The sequence below is a fragment of the Neophocaena asiaeorientalis genome, unplaced genomic scaffold (assembly GCF_003031525.2).
Source record: "Neophocaena asiaeorientalis asiaeorientalis breed wild unplaced genomic scaffold, Neophocaena_asiaeorientalis_V1.1 scaffold364, whole genome shotgun sequence".
NCBI lineage: Eukaryota > Metazoa > Chordata > Mammalia > Artiodactyla > Phocoenidae > Neophocaena > Neophocaena asiaeorientalis.
In genome coordinates, this window is record NW_020172457.1 from 694287 (window position 1) to 714114 (window position 19828).

The 19828-nt window shown below is 46.9% G+C and overlaps 1 protein-coding gene across 1 annotated transcript in view; it reads left to right on the top strand.

The window, feature by feature from the left end:
• The window catches only part of SLC13A4 (solute carrier family 13 member 4), a 42380-nt gene extending 24390 nt beyond the window's left edge, over positions 1-17990 (top strand). The window contains exons 7-16 of the mRNA XM_024737955.1: positions 624-701; positions 2620-2804; positions 4616-4735; positions 6217-6318; positions 6660-6761; positions 7482-7579; positions 7787-7911; positions 11161-11322; positions 12585-12722; positions 16193-17990. Of these exons, the coding sequence (XP_024593723.1) occupies positions 624-701; positions 2620-2804; positions 4616-4735; positions 6217-6318; positions 6660-6761; positions 7482-7579; positions 7787-7911; positions 11161-11322; positions 12585-12722; positions 16193-16330 (1248 nt within the window). The 3' untranslated portion in view covers positions 16331-17990. The remainder of the gene's footprint in view (positions 1-623; positions 702-2619; positions 2805-4615; positions 4736-6216; positions 6319-6659; positions 6762-7481; positions 7580-7786; positions 7912-11160; positions 11323-12584; positions 12723-16192) is intronic.
• Positions 17991-19828: the final 1838 nt, after the last annotated feature.

Sequence of the window (19828 nt, forward strand, 5' to 3'; positions counted from 1 at the left end):
GGGCAGTTCTGAGCCCCAGCCCTGAGTACTGGGCTTAGCTTCACAAAGGACAGGTTAACCTTTCCTCGCGTAAACCCAATAATCAGCCATCCAGATATTCAAGAGCCACGTATTCAGCCTCAGGATCCCTTTCAGGAGGGATTCGTTTACAAAAATCTTATTATAAAAAGGGGACACGTTTATAGGGGAAAGCCAAGTTTGCCTGCACACTCTACGTGGCCTCACCCCCTTGCCCAGGGCTGGTTTTACATCTCTTCTTACCTCAGTCCTAATGGATGGGCTTTGATCCGTCCAAACTGTGGACTTGGTTGTGTGCGATTTTTTTTTTCATGTTCTTTGTGTTAAAGAAAAATGAAGGGTTCTTCGTTAGCTAATGAAGTTCTAGAAAGCCAAGCTCTCCCATAAGGACAGAGCCATGTTTTTCCAAGTTTCAAAAGCCTCTTCAAATGGGGAACCTGCGAGAAGGAGGCAGGCACAGTAGGGGTGGCTCTCTACCACCTGCTCGCCCTGCTTCTGGTCTCCGAGTCCCACAGGGAGGGGGCGTGGGTGCCCCCAGGTGATCAGGTGGCTTCTCCAGGCCCCACAGTCTCCTCTTGATAGTGTGACGGTCTGTGTCCCGACAGAACCTGAATGGCGTGCCTGCCATCACCAGCTCCGCCAGAACAGCAAACCACCAGGACAAGAAGCAGCACGCATCTCAGGTAATGGAATTGCACCGCCTCATCCTGTTTCCTACATTAAGTGCCTTGAGCTTCCCAAGGGGCCCTGCTCGTGAAGCTGTGAGGGTGTCAGGCTAGCGGACTGTCGCCAGGCACACTTCATCCATCTGTGTGTCTGGCCTGCGTGTGCCACGGAGATAAGACATCCCACTCACTGTTGACTTTGGCAAGTCATTCCACTGTCTGAGCCCCAGTTTCTTTAGCTATAAAAACTGAGACTTGGTCTAGATCAGAGGTGTTCAAACTACTCCTCAAAGGTGCTTCAGGGGCACTGCAAATATTTTATTCGAGTATCCTGAGATTTTAAGGCAACTGCTTTTCTGTTCCCTGATTTTCCTGGTACTTTATCACTGAAACAAAATGCAGAAGTACAATGGACATCGAAGGTGGTGTAAAATTGCAACCGTCATTTATAGCCCTTGATTTCAAATTTTTGTGTTCATCAAAATCATCTCAATTACGTAGCACCCGTATCATCATAAATAAATGCCATTGTTTATTAAACACCAAGCGCTGGGCTGAGCATTTGCTCTCTAGTCTTGGCTCAGAGAGGGAGCAACTTTGAACTCCATTTTGACAGAGACGCAGAGAGATGAAATCATGTACCCAAGGCCTCAGAGCTAGTGAGAGGAGAACCTCGATTCAAATCCAAGTCTCCCTGACCCTACGTGTATAATTTCAGTTAAAAAATAGATGTTTGCCCATTAAATGCTACATTTGTTTTCTCTATTGGAGGTCCATGTAAATTTTCATTAGGAGAAAGGATTGTGGAAAACCACTGGACCAGAGAATCTCTGAGGTCTCCCCCAGCTCTTATAATCAATGAATCTTTTAGGAAAATGTGGTGGGATCCAGCCTTTTCCGGGCCCTCCTAGGCAGATGGGGCAGTGGTTACGGGCTTTGAGAAATGTGGCAGGGTGGTCTCTTCCCCTTGGTTTTCCTATGACCTGGCCTGCTGACATTTGTACCAGGCTACTCCTAGTTTCACAATTTGGGGCCAGGCCTGGCAGGACAGAGGGGCACTTGCTTCTTTAGTCCACAGTTAGACCAGAGGTCAGCAACCGCTGACCCTGAAAAGCCGTCACATGGACCACGCAGGGCCTGAGAGGACCATGGCCAGGCTGAGGTTTATATGCTGACCCTGAAAGGCCGTCACATGGACCACGCAGGGCCTGAGAGGACCATGGCCAGGCTGAGGTTTATATGCTGACCCTGAAAGGCCGTCACATGGACCACGCAGGGCCTGAGAGGACCATGGCCAGGCTGAGGTTTATATGCTGACCCTGAAAGGCCGTCACATGGACCACGCAGGGCCTGAAAGGACCATGGCCAGGCTGAGGTTTATATGCAAGGGGGAGGGGAAAGCGGGAAGGAAAAGCCAATAGGCAAGAAGGGAAAAAGTGAGAAAGAAGGGAGGAGAGAATCACACACTTTGACTCTCTGCCCAGTGAAAGCTGGACTCTTTCTATAATGCAAAGCTTATTTTTCAGTCATCTCCCAACCAGGACTGTATTTTAATTCCACGTAGAATAACCACCTTCTATTTGGTATTTAGACACAAACTGGAGAGCAGTCAGTTTTACTGGAATTCAAGCGAAAAACAGAATGTGCTGTTAATACCCATAACATAGCTTACCATTTGTTAAATGCCAGGAAGCGTTCCAAGTGCTTTCCATGTACTTTTCAAAACAATCTGGCAGAGAAAATAGGATTTTCCCCATTTTACAGAAACTGCAGCTGAGATGGGGCTGCCCAAGTTGGTAAAAGGTAGAACTGGGACTGGGATTTGTTTTTCTGACACCCAAGCTTTCCACTGCACAATGGTGCCCCTGTTTTTCATGCTTTGTGTGCCAGACAGCCCAAGCTGGGTTGGAGAAATTCACTGATTTTCCTTTGGTAGGAAAAGCCACCAGTCCTAACCCCCAGCCCCAGGAGCCAGGAACTCAAAAGAAAGTACAAGTCCCAGCATGACCAAATGATCTGCAAATGCCTCTCTCTGAGCATCTCTTACGCCGCCACCATTGGGGGCCTGACCACCATCATTGGCACCTCCACCAGCCTCATTTTCTTGGAACACTTCAATAAGTAAGTAATTCACTCAGTCAACAAATATTTACTAACCACCCACTGTGTGTCAGGGACAGAACCAGGTGCTGAGTATACCACAGAAAATCGAACCAGAGCAGTTTCTGTACTAAGAGGGAAAAAAGATGATCAAGTCATTACAGTTAAATGTGACAAGAAGGGTGGGATTCTGCTGGGGGAGCCCTGCTGAGGGACCCCACCCACTCTAGAGGGAGGAAATTACTTCCCAAAGAGGTGACGATGAAAGTGGAGACGTGTAGGCCAAGCTGGAGTTAACTAGATGAAGGGAGATCTTCCAGACAAAGAAAACAGTGTAGTAGGCTCAGAGGCAAGAGAGCAGAGCACGTAAAAGAAAATGACAGAGGGCAAAAGGAGGCCAGGGAGGTGGATGCGCAGATCACAGAGGGCCTCGCAGGGCCCACTAAGGAACTTGGACTTCGTCCGAAAGGCCGTGAGAAGCCTTTGAAGAATTTTAGGCAGGGAGTGAGGTTATCATATTTACAGTTTTGAAAACTCATTCTGGATTTTAAAAATGGACAATGGTTTGGAACAGAAAAGGCAGGCAGCAGGAAGATAATCCAGGGCATGGCTACAGATGCCCAGGAGAGAGCTGATGGTGGCCTGGGCAGCAGTGGGAGGAGAAATGGCCAGATCTGAGCAACATTCAGAGGGAGACTCGACCGGCCTGGGTAGGGTTAGGAAGAGCCTGAGAGAGGGAAAGCCCAAGTCTCATTGTCAGGCTTGGGGCTGCAGCAGCTGGGGAAACAGAGTTGCCCTTGACGTAAATGAGGGGAAAGACGAGGAAATGTTGATACAGAGGTTGAGATGACCAGGTGGACACCTGGGCTGGGGCCACAGCTCTGCCCAATGATGAACAAGTAGTCCACCAGATAACCTCCTTGGCCCCCTAAGACCAAGGAGGCCCCCTAAGCAGTGGATGTTGATAACAGATTTGGAGATTCCAAGCCATGGTTCTCCTGTGGGCAAAGTTCACATCTAGAACCTTCACGAGGCTCTAGAGACCGAAGTTCTCCAGAATTGATGCCTTGTGTCCCCCAGTCAAAACACATTCCTTGGGGGCTTCCCTCATGGTGCAGTGGTGAAGAATCTGCCTGCTGATGCAGGGGACACGGGTTTGAGCCCTGGGCCCGGAAGATCCCACATGCCACGGAGCAACTAAGCCTGTACTCCAAAACTACTGAGCCTGCGCTCTAGAGCCCCTGAGCCACAACTACTGAGCCCATGTGCTACAACTACTGAAGCCCATACGCCTAGAGCCCGTGCTCCACAACAAGAGAAGCCACCGCAACGAGAAGCCCACGCACCGCAACGAAGTATAGCCCCCGCGTGCCGCAACTAGAGAAAGCCCGTGCGCAGCAATGAAGACCCAACGCAGCCAAAAATAAATTAAATAAATAAATTAAAAAAAAAACATTCCTTCAGTGACTTTATAAACAAAGTACATCAGATTGCCTCCTCTATTCTGTTGTCTTGAAATCCAGATCAGAATCTCTACATAAATTAAGAGCAAACAGATCCAGAGTGATTCTCCTGAGTGCAAAGTATATACACTTCAGTGGTATCGATTTTGGTTGCTTGGATGCTTTTTTAGCTTATTTCATAATTCTTGGCAGGGCTCAGTACAGTTGCAGCTGCCAAGTGAGTTCTAGATAATGTTTTACCATATTTTTATCATTATCTCTACCATTAGCTCTGCTCTGTCTTCTTAAGGACCATTTAGCTTATTACCCCGAAATACCAAATGGAAATCCACCCTTTTCCAATCACTGACCTGGTTCTTTCCCCTCCAGCCAGTATCCAGCAGCAGAAGTGGTCAACTTCGGCACCTGGTTCCTCTTCAGCTTCCCCATCTCCCTCATCATGCTGGTGGTCAGCTGGTTCTGGATGCACTGGCTGTTCCTGGGCTGCAAGTGAGTCCCAGGGCCCTGCCAGCAAGGCTCTCCTGTCCATCCAGGGCCATGGCACAAGCCCTGGAGGGTGCCATCCAACAGGGAGCTGCCAAGTAACCACAGAGGGTGCCCGGAGGATGCAGTGGACTAGATGAGGAGTCGGGCATCACGTCTTCCAGACACTCTGAACATACATGGACTCTGCACTTCACTATGAGCTCTGCAATGAAATGTTCTTAATTTCAACCAACTGGTCAGGGGAAGTGCTGGATTCATAAAGAGTCTGAATCGGAGAGTGTTTAATGTAGTTCCATACAGAGTAATTTGAACTAATTTCTAAAGAAATGATGCCAAGGACTTCCCTGGTGGCGCAGTGGTTGAGAGTCCTCCTGCTGATGCAGGGGACACGGGTTCGTGCCCCAGTCTGGGAAGATCCCACATGCCGCAGAGCGGCTGGGCCCGTGAGCCATGGCCGCTGAGCCTGCGCGTCCGGAGCCAGTGAGAGGCCCGCGAACCACAAAAAAAAAAAAAAAAAGAAATGATGCCAAGTAGAAGTTCCCTTAGGCTTAATTTTATAGACATGACTGATTTATACTTAGTAGCTGTATGAAATATGCTCATATCCCTCAAAATAATATTAGACATTCCTCGTGCAATATTATTTCTAATATTAATTTGCTTAGCCAGCCTTTTACCCATTACGGATGCTTACTCCAAATTTGATCAGCTCCGAACACATAAAGGGAAGATGTATATGATGTTTTGCTATTAGTCCGGAGACCCAACATTCCCATTGCTCAGGGAATGTTCTCTGAGTTGACTTTTTTTTTTTTAATAACTCAGAGACAATTGTCAAATCAAAGATAACTGTATACTTCTATGCCTCCAGTGTTGCTAATTGAAAAGTAACACCCACTTTCACCCCAGACAAGCCTTGTCTCTAGACAGATACACATGCACGCACCTATGTGTGTATGCAACACACAAATATATAAGCATCTATACACATATGCCGTGTCACATCGATTCTCACTTATGTAAAGGACGAGTGTGTAGAGACTTCCCTGGTGGTCCAGTGGTTAAGACTCTGCACTTCCAATGCAGGGGGTGCGGGTTCCATCCCCGGTTGGGGAACTAGGATCCCACATGCTGCATGGAGTGGCCAAATTTAATTAATTAATTAATTAAAAAACCCAACTGGGCAAAAAAATTAAAAAGACAAGTGTGTAGAAACAACCTCACACAAGTACACTTGCACAAGTCCATGAGACATGACTTTACATTTCTATGCCAGAGATATACCCGAAAGGCTGGGGAGAAGGCTGATGAGAGGCTGTGTAACTTGGCAGATCAAGAGATCAAGTCGCGTGATAGGTGGGGCGAGTGGAGAGAAGCGCCATCACAGCCAGCCAGCCAGTAGTTTAGTATTTGCTTAAGACCTGTTCTCCTCCGGGCCTCAGAAGTGTGCTTCCTTTATTCTTTTGCTCATTCTCCCATCTCAGTTTTAAAGAGACCTGCTCTCTGAGTAAGAAGAAGAAGACCAAAAGGGAGGAGTTATCAGAGAAGAGGATCCAAGAGGAATATGAAAAGCTGGGAGCCATTACGTAAGAATCAGCCCTTCACCCTCTCTCCTTCCCCAGGAGAAAGTGTGGCAGGTAAAGTGTGCACAGAAGCAGGCTTGTTCTCAGCGGTCCCTTGAGCTGGGGGAACTTTCCTCAACTATGAATCTAGGTATTTAGAGGTGCTACTTAATGCCAAAGTCAAGCTGGCCCAGACTCTAAGGGCCACCCTTCCCCTCTGCTGTATTCCAAGTCCAAGTGGTTAAGCAGTAGCTGCGTTTTAGGTCTCCACTATTGGAGCTCTGCATACAGGAGCATCCCAAAGCAAAGTCTGAAAGCTAACAGAAACTTCCCAGTTCCTGGAGTGGGTCTGTTTTCTTTTATAGCTACCCGGAAATGGTGACTGGATTTTTCTTCATCCTGATGACGGTGCTGTGGTTTACCCGGGAGCCTGGCTTTGTTCCTGGTTGGGATTCCTTCTTTGAAAAGTAAAGGATATTGTCTCTGAGAACAACCCGCTCGCTAACCCAATCCCTTCAGGCAGTACCCGCCGGTGTCCCCTCCCAGATTCTTCGGGATAGTCGTGAACCCAGGAAGCACTTTGTTCCCTTGAAAGTCCCCCTTTTTTAGGGAAGCTGCAGTGTGGAGTCAGGAAGAAAATAGTCTTTGGAGTCTGAGTCCAGGCTTGGGATCAAGAGCTGCCACTTACCATCCACATGACCTTGGTCTTGTTACTTAAGCTCTTGGAACCTCAATTGTTATGAGAGTTAAAGGAGAATATGTCTGTAGAGTAAAACACCACCTGTAAAGACCATGGCCATCGTGGCCGAGGCCTGTCCCATCCCTACATATTCCCGAGGGCCAGGGCCACAGGCCACAAGCTCTCAGTGCCAGCTAGTGACCCTCCCAGGAAAGAGAACTCATCTTTTTCTAGTCTCCTTTATCTAAATAACTCCTGACCACTCCTTTTAATAGGTCCATAAATTCACACTAAGACATCTACCCTAACCAGGCCCTGCCTCCAGACATTAACTGTTGCCCGTTAAATCCACCACCGGACAGCATGGCAGCAACTGGCAAGAAGGAAGGTTGATGTCCCCTCTAGACTAGGTCAAGAGAGGCACTGTGTTCAGACAGGCTGTCCTGAGACACTGTGTTACCCCTGGGCTTCCTGACCCTCTCCCCAGCTTTTCTTGTCTCTTCGCCAGGAAGGGCTACCGCACTGACGCCACAGTCTCTGTCTTCCTTGGCTTCCTCCTCTTCCTGATTCCCGCGAAGAAGCCTTGCTTCGGGAAAAAGAACGATGGTGAGAGGAGTTCAAGAGAAGAAGTTGGGGCTGGCTCTGGTCAAATAATGGTCGAAGTCAGAATTTTGGGAGGAGCCTTACCAAAGCCCTTCCAACTCCTCCCAGAATAGCAGAGTATCCTCTGGTTCATCAATTAGGCCCCTGTCTCCACAAATCACACCCATTAGGGTTCATCTGGCTCTGCCTCGCTGTCTACCTGTGATCCAGGGGAAGACCAGGAGCCCTCACCGGGGACGGAGCCCATGATCACGTGGAAGGACTTCCAGAAGACCATGCCCTGGGAGATTGTCATTCTGGTGGGAGGAGGCTATGCTCTGGCTTCTGGCAGCAAGGTAACCCTTGAATCTGTTCTTATTGGGTCCAATGTTTTTCCAGCAGCTTGACCTAATGAGTCATTATGGTGCCGGGAAGGAAGATTCAAAGGCGCTGAGAGGTGAATGTTCACCCAAGTCACTGGGAAGGGAAGCAGTTCAGCCAGGAATGGACATCCTGTCCCGCCTTCTAAGCTGGCACTACTGGGAACAGAGTTACAGATAGCTGTGCCACAGTCACGGCACACAGGCATTCACACCTCACTTATGGGCCCACACTGCTACAAGCAACAGATGTACTGGACTTTGTAGGCATGTCCTTCTGGAGTTTTGACAGTGGTGATAGGTGTAAGGTGTAAGGGCCCAGAGATGCTCCAGATTGACTCACAGCAACTTGTGAGTCCATATGCATATGGACTCCATATGCATATATTGAGACCCTTTGGAGAATGTATGCTAAAGCAGATGTAAATGCCCCCCACTTCCTGACTGGGAGGATTCGGGATGAGATCTTTTAAAGGGGGCTGGTGGGAAATAGTTGATTTTCCTAGATTGTTAGCCCTTCCTGAAATAAACAGTCCTAAGAATCAAGCAGGTTAGGGGTCTCCCTGTTTTCTTCCTCTAGCTCGTCTATCTACGTTCACCCATTCTAAACTTGGCTCACTTTTCACTGCCCATTCATTGTGGGCCTAAATGCTTTCTGCATCAGTAACAAAGTCACAGAATCCTCCACTTGGAAGGAGCCATGGAGCGACACTGAGTCCCATCTTCCCACCCAAATAGAGATTTCCCTCCAGGACACCTCCAGTGACAGGGCAAGCCCTGCACAGCCAACAGAGAATATTGTTCTTTACTTTCAGTTCAGGTCTTCTGGATGTCTTCCACTCTTTGTTCTGGCTTTCTTCTCAGGAACCCTCTCCTCTCCTGTAATAATTATTAAAACAACAAAGACAATCAGGTCCCTTGAGATCATTTTTTTCTTCCAACTAAAACTCCCTAGTTCCTTTAACCATTCCTCATAGTAGTGACCCCTTACCATGCTGGTCTTTCTCCTTAGGACCACTTTGCCTTTGCTCAAACACAGTCCAGGGGTGGTCGGTCTAGTGCAGGGTAGAATAGTTAATTACCCAAGCCCCATCCTGTATTTTTATGGAAGCTTTTATAAGGCTTCATTGTCATTCATGTCAATATTTGTATTGAAACTGCAGTCAACTAAAACGCTTCATTCTTTTCATCGTTAGCCACTATTAAGCTTCAAGTCCTTCAACCAACCCTGTATATATGCTGTCAATATTTTTGATTCCAAGTTCACAATATCATATTTATCTTTGTTGAATTTCAGTGGTTAGTTTTGGTCTCTGAGCCTAGCCTGGCAAGATCTTTTTTTTTTTCTTTTTTAACCAAAATTGTGCATGTATAGTTGGTATAACTGTAGAACCTACTGACTACTACTTTAATAATATAATTCAGGTACAATATGTGTGATTCCTACTGAATTTCAAATAATTTCAGTCTTAACATTAGTGAGGAAAATCCAATAAAAAATGTTTTCATACCAAGGGTTTAAAAAATTAAGGTTTCCTTTGTTGTGGTTTTTTCCCTAACTTTGCAGTCTAATTTACCAGTTTATTTCATTATAGTATCAACTAGTTGTTCTGAAAAAAAAAATTGCCATTATTTCACTTTACTTACAAGTACTATGTGGAAAACATGATAAATAAAAATCCATTTCTTTATAAAATATACTGTTTCCACTCAGCTAACTGCTCTCCCTCCCCTCTCTTTGTCCAGAGAGCAAAGTTTAATGTGTCACAAGAGATAACAATTACAGAGTTCCTGTAGGCCTCGAGACTCTGCACCCACCATTAATTGAGGTAGTCCCCACATACTGGATTTATAGCTCTCGGTCAGTTGAGAAAAAAGAAAGGGAAGTGGTCCAAGGTAAAAATGGCTACATGAGAGAATTCTGAAGCCCTTTGGTCATCAGTCGTCTATGAGCATGTCATGAAGTGGCCAGGGTGCTGTGGAGATCAAATGAGGTTTTGATGAACTTGGAAAAGAGGAGAAAGGGTGGCCTGCTGACAGTGTAGTAAGGCAGTCTTTAACAGTAGAACATGAGTAGGGCTTACAGCTTGAGGAATCATAAAATGTCTCACCTTGCTTTCTGCCCTACTGCCCATTTCTTTATTGCATTTGCAATCTAGAGGGTAAATAGGAAAAGTCAGAGCTTGTCAACCACAGAAGGGAGAGGAGGGAGGGTGGGGAGAGCTGGTGAAGGCATATGGCAACCTGGGGTTTTTTAAGAACATAAACTCATTTGTGCCCTTCATTTTTAGGGGAGGGGGAGAGCCCTCATCATTGGCAGTTTTTAGGGGAGGGGGAGAGCCCTCATCGGCAGATGAACATCTTCCAACCTAATGAATTATTCCAAATGGGAATATTCATTGATTTGAGTAGATGTGTACAGGTGTTGCTAATGGAAAATGTTCAAGCGTGGCAATATGCCTTTATATCGTGTTGCCAAAAAGCATGGGCAGATGGTAGATCCTGATGTCAGCCATGATGAGATTTGAACCTAACACAGGTTGAGACTGAATGACTGTTTCTAGGCCAGTGATGTGGCACCTTCCCCACTACGTGGAGATAGAACTATAATCCCTCTCTCCTTCATTACTCATGTAAAACTTCTAATGTTCAGTCTTGCCCATTCAAGGCCCCCAAAACCAGAGGAAAGGTTACTATCCAAACATGTTGATAATTTTTCCCATTTCACGGGTGATAAAATAAGAGAAATAGATTTCAAAAGCAGGATTAAGGATTACACTTGGCAATCTGTGTAAAGGGCATTGTTGACTGAATGCACAGCATGAGACTGTCAGAGGCTGGAGAAAGAGTAACAAGTTTGAAGTTGAGGGGCTCATCACCCCAAAGATCTCCAATCCCTGCCAAGTCATATCAGGGCTAAGGAGGATCTCAGCAAGTAGAGGCTCTCCATGCCCTGTGACAATGACTGACCAGGAGGCCCTAATTAGACTGAAGGGTGTACAATCATTTAAAAAAAAAAAGAATTTGCTGGGCTACATAGTGATCTAACCATAAAAAATCAGGAATGCCTGTGGGTCCAGTCTGCCTGAAAACAGGGAAGCAAATTAGATGGCTCCTGGTGGTCCCTTTCAGCCCCTCACCATCCCTGACCTTCTGGAGGCTAAGAATTCCACTGGGAGTGGCCTTTCCCGCTTTCTTCTCACTGCATCACCTTGTCTCCTGCAGAGCTCCGGCCTTTCCACGTGGATCGGGCACCAGATGTTGTCTCTGAGTAGCCTCCCACCGTGGGCCGTCACCCTGCTGGCGTGCATCCTGGTGTCCATTGTCACAGAGTTTGTGAGCAATCCGGCCACCATCACCATCTTCCTGCCCATCCTGTGCAGTCTGGTGAGTAGAGCAGGGTTCCCAGATATCCAGACCGGCTACCACAGGAACAGACAGGGGCAGGCCCGGGCCCAGGGGCAGTTCCACAGCTGGACTCTCTCTTCTGGTCATTGCCACAGCCTTCACTGATTGGTGTTCAAGCCATAGTTTGATAAATGAAGTCCATTTCAAATAGTAACTGATAAGTAAATAGATAATTAATAACAGCAAGAGTTCTAGAAACCCTTTTCCAAAGGACTAGGCTTAGTTTAGGGGCAGCCCTGAATGGAAACAAGAGTGGACAAGATAACCTTAAAACCCTAGGATTCTAATTCCCCACAATCATCATCAACCTTTCTCTCCTAAGATGAGACCTAACAGGAGGGCGGGAGAAATAGCTACAGAAAATGGAGGCAAAATGCTCCCAGAAGTACTCTCGGCTGCAGAGACCAAAACCACAGCTCTGTCATCAGCGCCTCCACCCAGCTTCTCTGTCCAGGAGATTCTGAGAATTATGAGCAATGCCAGCCTCATTCCACGGTCTCAGAACAATTTGTTATTAATGGAATAGGGGAGGGAGCAACTGCCAGATCTCAGCCTGGCTAAGCAGCCCCACAGGTAATGCACCAAACAAAATGCTGCCTCTGTCCCATTCTGTGAGGTGGAACCTGTAAAATGAAGGCTCCTTCTCATTGCCAACAAAATAATGTCTTCCTGCTCCTTCTAACCCCAACTCCTCCCGGCCACTCTGCTCATTGCTCAGACGACTCCCTCCAACTTCTCCCTTCCGTCACCCTGCCTGTGCGGGCATGGGAATGCACTTAGTTAAAACTTGGCAGCATTGAGGGTAAGACCACGGGCTCACGTCCCACGTAAGGCAATTATCTTACCTAGGAAAAAAAAAGCTTAATTCTGCACCCCAAGAGCGAGAGATGCCTACTCCAATCAAAGCAGCTTTTTCATGAGATTTGTGTTTGAAGAATTTCTCAGCTAAAGAATCAAATTTTAAAACCACTTCCTTAGACCAGCACCAAGAAATGAAACATCCCTTCTGGGAAGTAACTTGGAGCCCGTGTTTCCATGGGAAGTGAGTGAGCAGCGGGAACCCGTCCAAGTAGCCCAGCACTACATGCTTTTGAGGGTGTGATTTAACTGCCCCCAGCACATGGTGTCCAGCCAAGGTTAGCCAACACGGCCATCATTTAAAGCACATTCATGAGAGTAAGCACAGGAAATGCAAGTCTAATCTCAAGGCTAATGGTTCTGTGAATTCTCTCTTCTCCTAGTCCGAAACGCTGCACATAAATCCACTCTACACCCTGATCCCAGTCACCATGTGCATCTCCTTTGCAGTGATGCTGCCAGTGGGAAACCCCCCTAACGCCATCGTCTTCAGCTATGGGCACTGCCAGATTAAAGATATGGTGAGTCGTGGGTGTCCTCTTCCTGCCAGGCCCACCTGCCATGAGGACACGGCTGACTGGCCCCACGGCCTTCTCAAGTTTATTATTTTGTAAGCGGTGCCCTTGACCTGTCATAGCTCAGTCTGCTGTGGCAGAAAGAACGGTCCTGGTAAAAGGTTTCTGTATGGTCCATGCCCACCAAGAATAGCAAAAATGTGCTCTTCCCAAAATCCTAATCTGGGAGAAAGTGGGAATGTGGACAGAAAAAGCTGGGACAGACACGGGATGTGACCCAGTTCCAGAAGGTAAGAGCTTGTTCTAGGCTTTGCCTCAGTTTCTTCATTGGACTGTGGGGATATTCACTCAGAGTTGCTGGTTTATTCACAGAAGGTTAAGTCTGAGACATTGCATGAACCTAGGGTGATAAGAACAGGATCCTTCTATTCAACTCTCTCCCCCAAGCAAGGAACCCCCGAAGCAGCAACTACAAAATGAAGCACTGAGCTCATTTCTTGGTTTTCAGCGAGGCTCACGAGAGACGGCTCTGAGGGTACATTCTGCCGCCGATTCTAGTGTACAGCACATCCACTCTCCACCCCTCAACCTATGCGCACTGCTGTGCTTTTTAATACCCAGGGCTGACGGGGCTGGGAAAGGAGGAAAAAACGAATACAGATGACTGGGCCAGGCTGACTGAAACCCGGCCGCTTCACCCCTGCTGAGGGCCTATTTACTTTTCACTCAGATCCAAACTTGATCTCAGCAGCCCTGTAAATATCAAATGAAGAAAAGGAAGAGCTTCAGGCTGGGAGCAGATATTCAGATCCTTTCTACTTTCAAACTGCTCAGCTGAGTCATCTGTATTACTTCAGGGAAGAGAGGTCACAGCCACCCCTCTGTCCCCCTCAGATCTTACTACACAACCCTGTCTACCCCTACTGAGCTCTGCCCCAACTCCCCTGTCCCCACGAAGACCACCCCCGCCGCTTCTCCCCGGCCCGCTCCCTCTGCCATGTGCTTCCCCTGATCACCCCTGCCTTCTACCCTGGAATCCAGTGATCAGAGACAGTCTTTTTTTTTTTAACATCTTTATTGGAGTATAATTGCTTTACAATGGTGTGTTAGTTTCTGCTTTATAACAGTGAATCAGTTTTATATATATACATATGTTCCCATATCTCTTCCCTCTTGCATCTCCCTCCCTCCTACCCTCCCTATCCCACCCCTCTAGGTGGTCACAGAGCACCCAGCTGATCTCCCTGTGCTGTGTGGCTGCTTCCCACTAGCTATCTATTTTACATTTGGTAGTGTATATATGTCCACGCCTCTCTCTTACTTCGTCCCAGCTTACCCTTTCCCCTCCCCATGTCCTCAAGCCCATTCTCTACCATCTGCGTCTTTATCCCTGTCCTGCACCTAGGTTCTTCAGAACCATTTTTTTTTTTTAGATTCCATATATATGCGTTAGCATACAGTATTTTTCTCTTTCTGACTTACTTCACTCTGTATGACAGACTCTAGGTCCATCCACCTCACTACAAATAACTCAATTTCATTTCTTTTTATGGCTGAGTAATATTCCATTGTATATATGTGCCACATCTTCTTTATCCATTCATCTGTTGATGGACACTTAGGGTTGCTTCCATGTGCTGGCTATTGTAAACAGAGCTTCAGTGAACATTGTGGTACATGTCTCTTTTCGAATTATGGTTTTCTCAGGGTATATGCCCAGTAGTGGGATTGCTGGGTCATATAGTTCTATTTTTAGTTTTTTAAGGAACCTCCATACTGTTCCCCATAGCGGCTGTATCAATTTACCTTCCCACTAACAGTTCAAGAGGGTTCCCTTTTCTCCACACCCTCTCCAGCATCTATGGTTTGTAGATTTTTTGATGATGGCCATTCTGACTGCTGTGAGGTGATACCCTCGTTGTAGTTTTGATTTGCATTTCTCTAACGATTAGTGATGTTGAGCATCCTTTCATGTGTTTGTTGGCAATCTGTATATCTTCTTTGGAGAAAGGTCTTCTGCCCATTTTTGGATTGGGTTGTTTGTTTTTTTGATATTGAGCTGCAAGAGCTGCTTGTATATTTTGGAGATTAATCCTTTGTCAGTTGCTTCGTTTGCAAATATTCTCTCCTATCCTGAGGGTTGTCTTTTGGTCTTGTTTATGGTTTCCTTTGCTGTGCAAAAGCTTTTAAGTTTCAGTAGGTCCCATCTGTTTATGTTTGTTTTTATTTCCATTTCTCTAGGAGGTGGGTCAAAAAGGATCTTGCTGTAATTTATGTCATAGAGTGTTCTGCCTATGTTTTCCTCTAAGAAGAAAGAGTCATTTTTAAAGGCACTGGATGATGAGCAGTGAGCTGGTCCTGGGTTCTATTCGCAGCCTGGGCACCGACTAAAGACTTCAGTTTCCTCACCTGCTAAGTGAGGAGGTTCAAACTAGATGCTCTATGTGGTCCCTTTCAGCTCTAAAACGGCCTTAATTTAGCTCCTTTAGAACCTGCCTCCTCTCATCTGCTAGGAAACATGGTCAGTTCTCCAGGCCAAAAGGCCCAGGAGGCCAGGGTGATTAATAAGTCCAGGCCTTGAGCCAGAAGGCAGAAAGGCACATCTAGTCATTGGCTTAGAACAATTTCCTGGCATTCATTTTTCCCTTGCAACTTTCCCAACTCAGTCCCAGCTAGTGGACTTGTGGTGACACGCTGTATACTTGGTCATCACCTGGTAGGATGCCAGCCATCCTTACTGTACACTTTTCCAAATGGCCCTGGCTCTGCCATCCCTCACGTCCCCTTCCGCCTGGTAGTGTCAATGCCATGACAGAAATGGAAGGGGTCAGAGCTGTGGAGGTGACATTCCCTCAGGAGAAAGCAGCAAAGGCCCCATGCCAGCCAGGGTGCCTGTGTCACCTTCCTGTGGAAGGGCTGGTGGGAAGGCAGCTGACCTGTTGCCCCAGGTGAACCTAAGGTATACTACTTCCATGAGCTGTTCCTTGGGGGAAAAAAGGTAACAGTCATAGAATACAGGCTCTCCTATGAGTTGTATGTGTCAGCACATTAAAGGCTCTGAGAGGTTCCTGCTTTACAAGCTCTGTTTAATCTTGATGAACACATTCCCTATTATGTAGCTACAGAACCCTTTTTTTAGTGTAACTTAACATCCCAAGATCTGGTGTTCCAAGTACATAGCTTCTAGGCCTCCATGTAATAGCGAGAGTGCTACAAACACAGAGAAGGTTCTAACGGCCGTCTCCCAGCCCCAAGTCCTCCCTGCTCTCCTGTCCTCAACAGTCCTGTGCCCCCTACAAGGCACCACTAGGGCACCCCAGGCAGTGACTGGAACAAATCGGGGCCAAGCAGGTGGGCTGTGATCACATCGGGGGTGAGGTTCAGGCAGGGGACACAGGTGGGGAGCATCTGGGCATCTGTGCTGCTGCCTGCTCACAGTGACTAGTCTGTGTGTCCTGCTGCTTTGTCTCCTGCAGGTGAAGGCTGGTCTGGGGGTCAATGTCATTGGCCTGGTGATAGTGATGGTGGCCATCAATACATGGGGAATTAGCCTCTTCCACCTGGACACTTTTCCCGCCTGGGCTAAGGTCAGTAACATCACTGATCAGGCCTAACACAAGTGGGCAAATGGCCCAACCAAAGGAGCTGCCAGCACCCGGCAGAATCTGACCAACAGGCCAAGCAAACCACCAGGAGTGCAAAACCCCCAGCAGAAGATTCCGCCAGCTACCACCTCGAGTGAATTGCAGGGAGCCTCCAACAACCAAATGCACAGGCTCGGATGTTAGTGTCTTCTGCTCTGCCCTCCTTCCTTAGCACCACAGCTCAAGGAAACCTAAAACCGTTCTCACTTCCTTGTATCTAGTCTCTCCAATCAGCTCTTTCTGAAGACAGGAAGAAACAAAAGTCTGTCTTTGTTGCCCCTCAGAGGCTAATCCTCACAAACTGACTAGTCTCACTGGGTTTGATGTTATTCTTAATTTCTCGATCCGTTTTAGGAGTAGAAGGAGAAATCCAAATCATCCTACCTATGCACAGAGAGTGACACCAGTGACTTCTCTTTGGGGGAAAATCTCACCTACAACTTGAGACCTAATGTTGCCTCCTTTCTCTCAAGTGTTTCTATCGTAAGTTTTCTCCACAAAAAGGCAGTTCTTAGTAAGTCCTCTTTGTGGCAATCAGTACTCTTTTATCACTACTCTGATTCCTTTTTAAGTGTCTCTCTTCAATGGCTTCTCTATACCTTGGCACCAAATTCCTGTAAAGAAATAGTCCCCTTCAGGAAGAGGCTGGTGCTGTTCTCTCTAAGGAAAAGGAAGTAGAGAAAGAAGACACATTGAGATTAGTGTCTCTCTCTTCACTCATCACTAACCATCAATACCACCGTGCTGGTTAAGTGTCGGGAGGGAGAAAAAACGTTCATACTTGTCTTATTAAGGAGGCCGAAACTGTGATTAAGACCATAGCATTATTAATGATATTTGATGGACTTTCTTCTGGAGGTAATAAGTAGTTTGTCCCTGAGAAGACAAGCACAGAAAGGTCCAAACACATCAGTCACTTTCTACAAGTTAATGAGCCTCTTGAGGGGAGGGGAGATGTCTTACGTCTCCTAAAGTCCCCAACAACTTATATAGTAAACTGTACCTGCTCAATAAACGTTTCCTTTGAGAAAAATCACTTTGGAAATCCAGGCCTCCTCCTTCCTCCTGTACTATACACCCTTTCCCCCAAGACAGAGGTCCTTGCTATAGGACTGGATGAAGCTCCCAGGCCCTCCAGTCTTCAGGCATTACACATTTCTGATTTCTACCATCAGTTACTTGCTAAATACACCTTATGGGAAAAGGAGGACCCTATAGTTGCTGCACTTCTTGAACTGATTTTAAGTTAGTATTGATAACACGTGCAGTTTTCCCATAATAATTAATCAATAAGTTACTCCCTTAGTTTACCAAGTATCTGTGAGTTATAAAATTCTTTTGTACCAAACTTGCACCAGGTTTAATCAGGAATATTACTGCTTCTGCCAATTAGCTTAAGCCAAATTATCTGGCCACTTATAAAAGTGAATGAGCCCATGTGAAATACCAGTATTAGGTACACTACGTCTGGTTTGACGAAGCCAGATCACTACAGTCACGTGGCTTTAAAATGTTCAGGGAGCGGGGGGGGCTTCCCTGGTGGCACAGTGGTTGAGAGTCCGCCTGCCGATGCAGGGGACACGGGTTCGTGCCCCAGTCCAGGAAGATCCCACATGCCGCGGAGCGGCTGAGCCCGTGAACCATGGCCTGTGAGCCTGTGCATCCGGAGCCTGTGCTCCGCAATGGGAGAGGCCACAACAGTGAGAGGCCCGCATACAGCAAAAAAAAAAGTTCAGGGGCTTCTCTGGTGGCGCAGTGGTTGAGAGTCCGCCTGCCGATACAGGGGACACGGGTTCATGCCCCGGTCCGGGAGGATCCCACATGCCACGGAGCGGCTGGGCCCGTGAGCCATGGCCGCTGAGCCTGCGCGTCCGGAGCCTGTGCTCTGCAACGGGAGAGGCCACAACAGTGAGAGGCCCGCGTACCGGAAAAAAAAAAAAATGTTCAGAAGAGTTAGAATGTCACTCCTAATGTCAGGGTAGCCAGATCCTCGAATGTCCGACCTATTACGGAACCTAGACACCAAGCCTTTAAGTCAGACAATAAGACAAAGGCACAGATAAGATGATTCTGGGAGTATAAATAAGTAAAAAGAGAAAGAAAAGTTGACTTAGAATCATTGGCCCCTGTTCAGCTATTTGAGACCCTGACTCACTCCGAAAGGGAAAGCAATGGAGCCCCCCTGCAGCTGCTGCCAGGTCCGCCAGTCAGCTAAGCAGCCAGCTCAGAAAGGGTGTTTATTTTGGTCTGGTCAGTAGCCTGAACAGCACTGTTCTCTCCCCAGACCACAGATTCAGGCCAAAGAATACTGCTCATTCCAGATATGACTAACAAATGGTCAGCTATGACTAACAATTCTTTGTCTTCTAAAATCACTCTGCTGTTGGACAGGAACTACAATAATAGCTGTACTTACTAGTCTGGTCTCTTGCAAATATATTAAATTTGATTTTATCTTCTCGTATCACAACTCTACACGGGCAGAAAAGCTATAAGTGATCATCTTATACCAGCTCATTTTATAGATGATGAAACTGAGAAACACTAAGTAGAGTTGCATCTTATTCTCGATTATACATCAAATTTGCTTAAAGTTGTCTCTCAAATTCCTTTAAGTCACCCATGAAGTACAGGGTATACTATCTTTTATGTTAGTATTTACATGAAAAAGACACACATGCCATCTTAGGAAGTAAAAAATAGCTAGTTTTTCCTCCATTGTCAAAATAGAACCCTGTTTATTTAGCTGAGCCCAAATAAAGCAGGTGGCTTTAGGACCCTGTTTGAAAAATACATCTGAACACTAGAATCACCCTCATGCACTGCTGAGATATCCAAACCATTAAAAGAGAAAGGGAACTGACAGCACCCAAGGGCACAGGGAGCCGTCCTGGGGCTGTGCTCACAGAATGATCGCGGAGCACGCTGCCCGCACTATTTACAGGGCACCTTCTGCTTGGCCCAATCCTGTACAGCTGTACAGCTAAGAACCAGGCAACCTCACTGCACTTTTCCTAAGCAGGCGCAGAACTCAGAGCAGGCGCAGAACTCAGATTTTGCAATGTCCCACCCTGCCCCATGCACTTTCCACGAATCTTCACCGTTGGGTTGTTTCTCTCCCAGTGCCTCAAAACATGCCATCCGCTAGGTCTTCAGTACTTGACTATGTTGCACCCAGATTTAGGAAAGGTATAAACTGAACATTGGAAAATCCAAGTCTCACAGACTCCCTATTAAGACCAGGCAAGGTCTCAATATATTTCCCCTTCACCGCCCTGTTCCTTTCCATAAGGCAAGGCCCTAAAAGTCAGTAGGGAGAGAAGAACTCATTCATCTGTGTAAGGCATGGAAATGGTACGTGCAAAGTCCCGAGCCGGGAAGCTGAAGGAAAGCCTCATATGCTCCAGTACGGTATATAGTGTTGCTTCAGGAGGAGTAACAGAAAAAGCATTTAAAATGTGAGAGAGC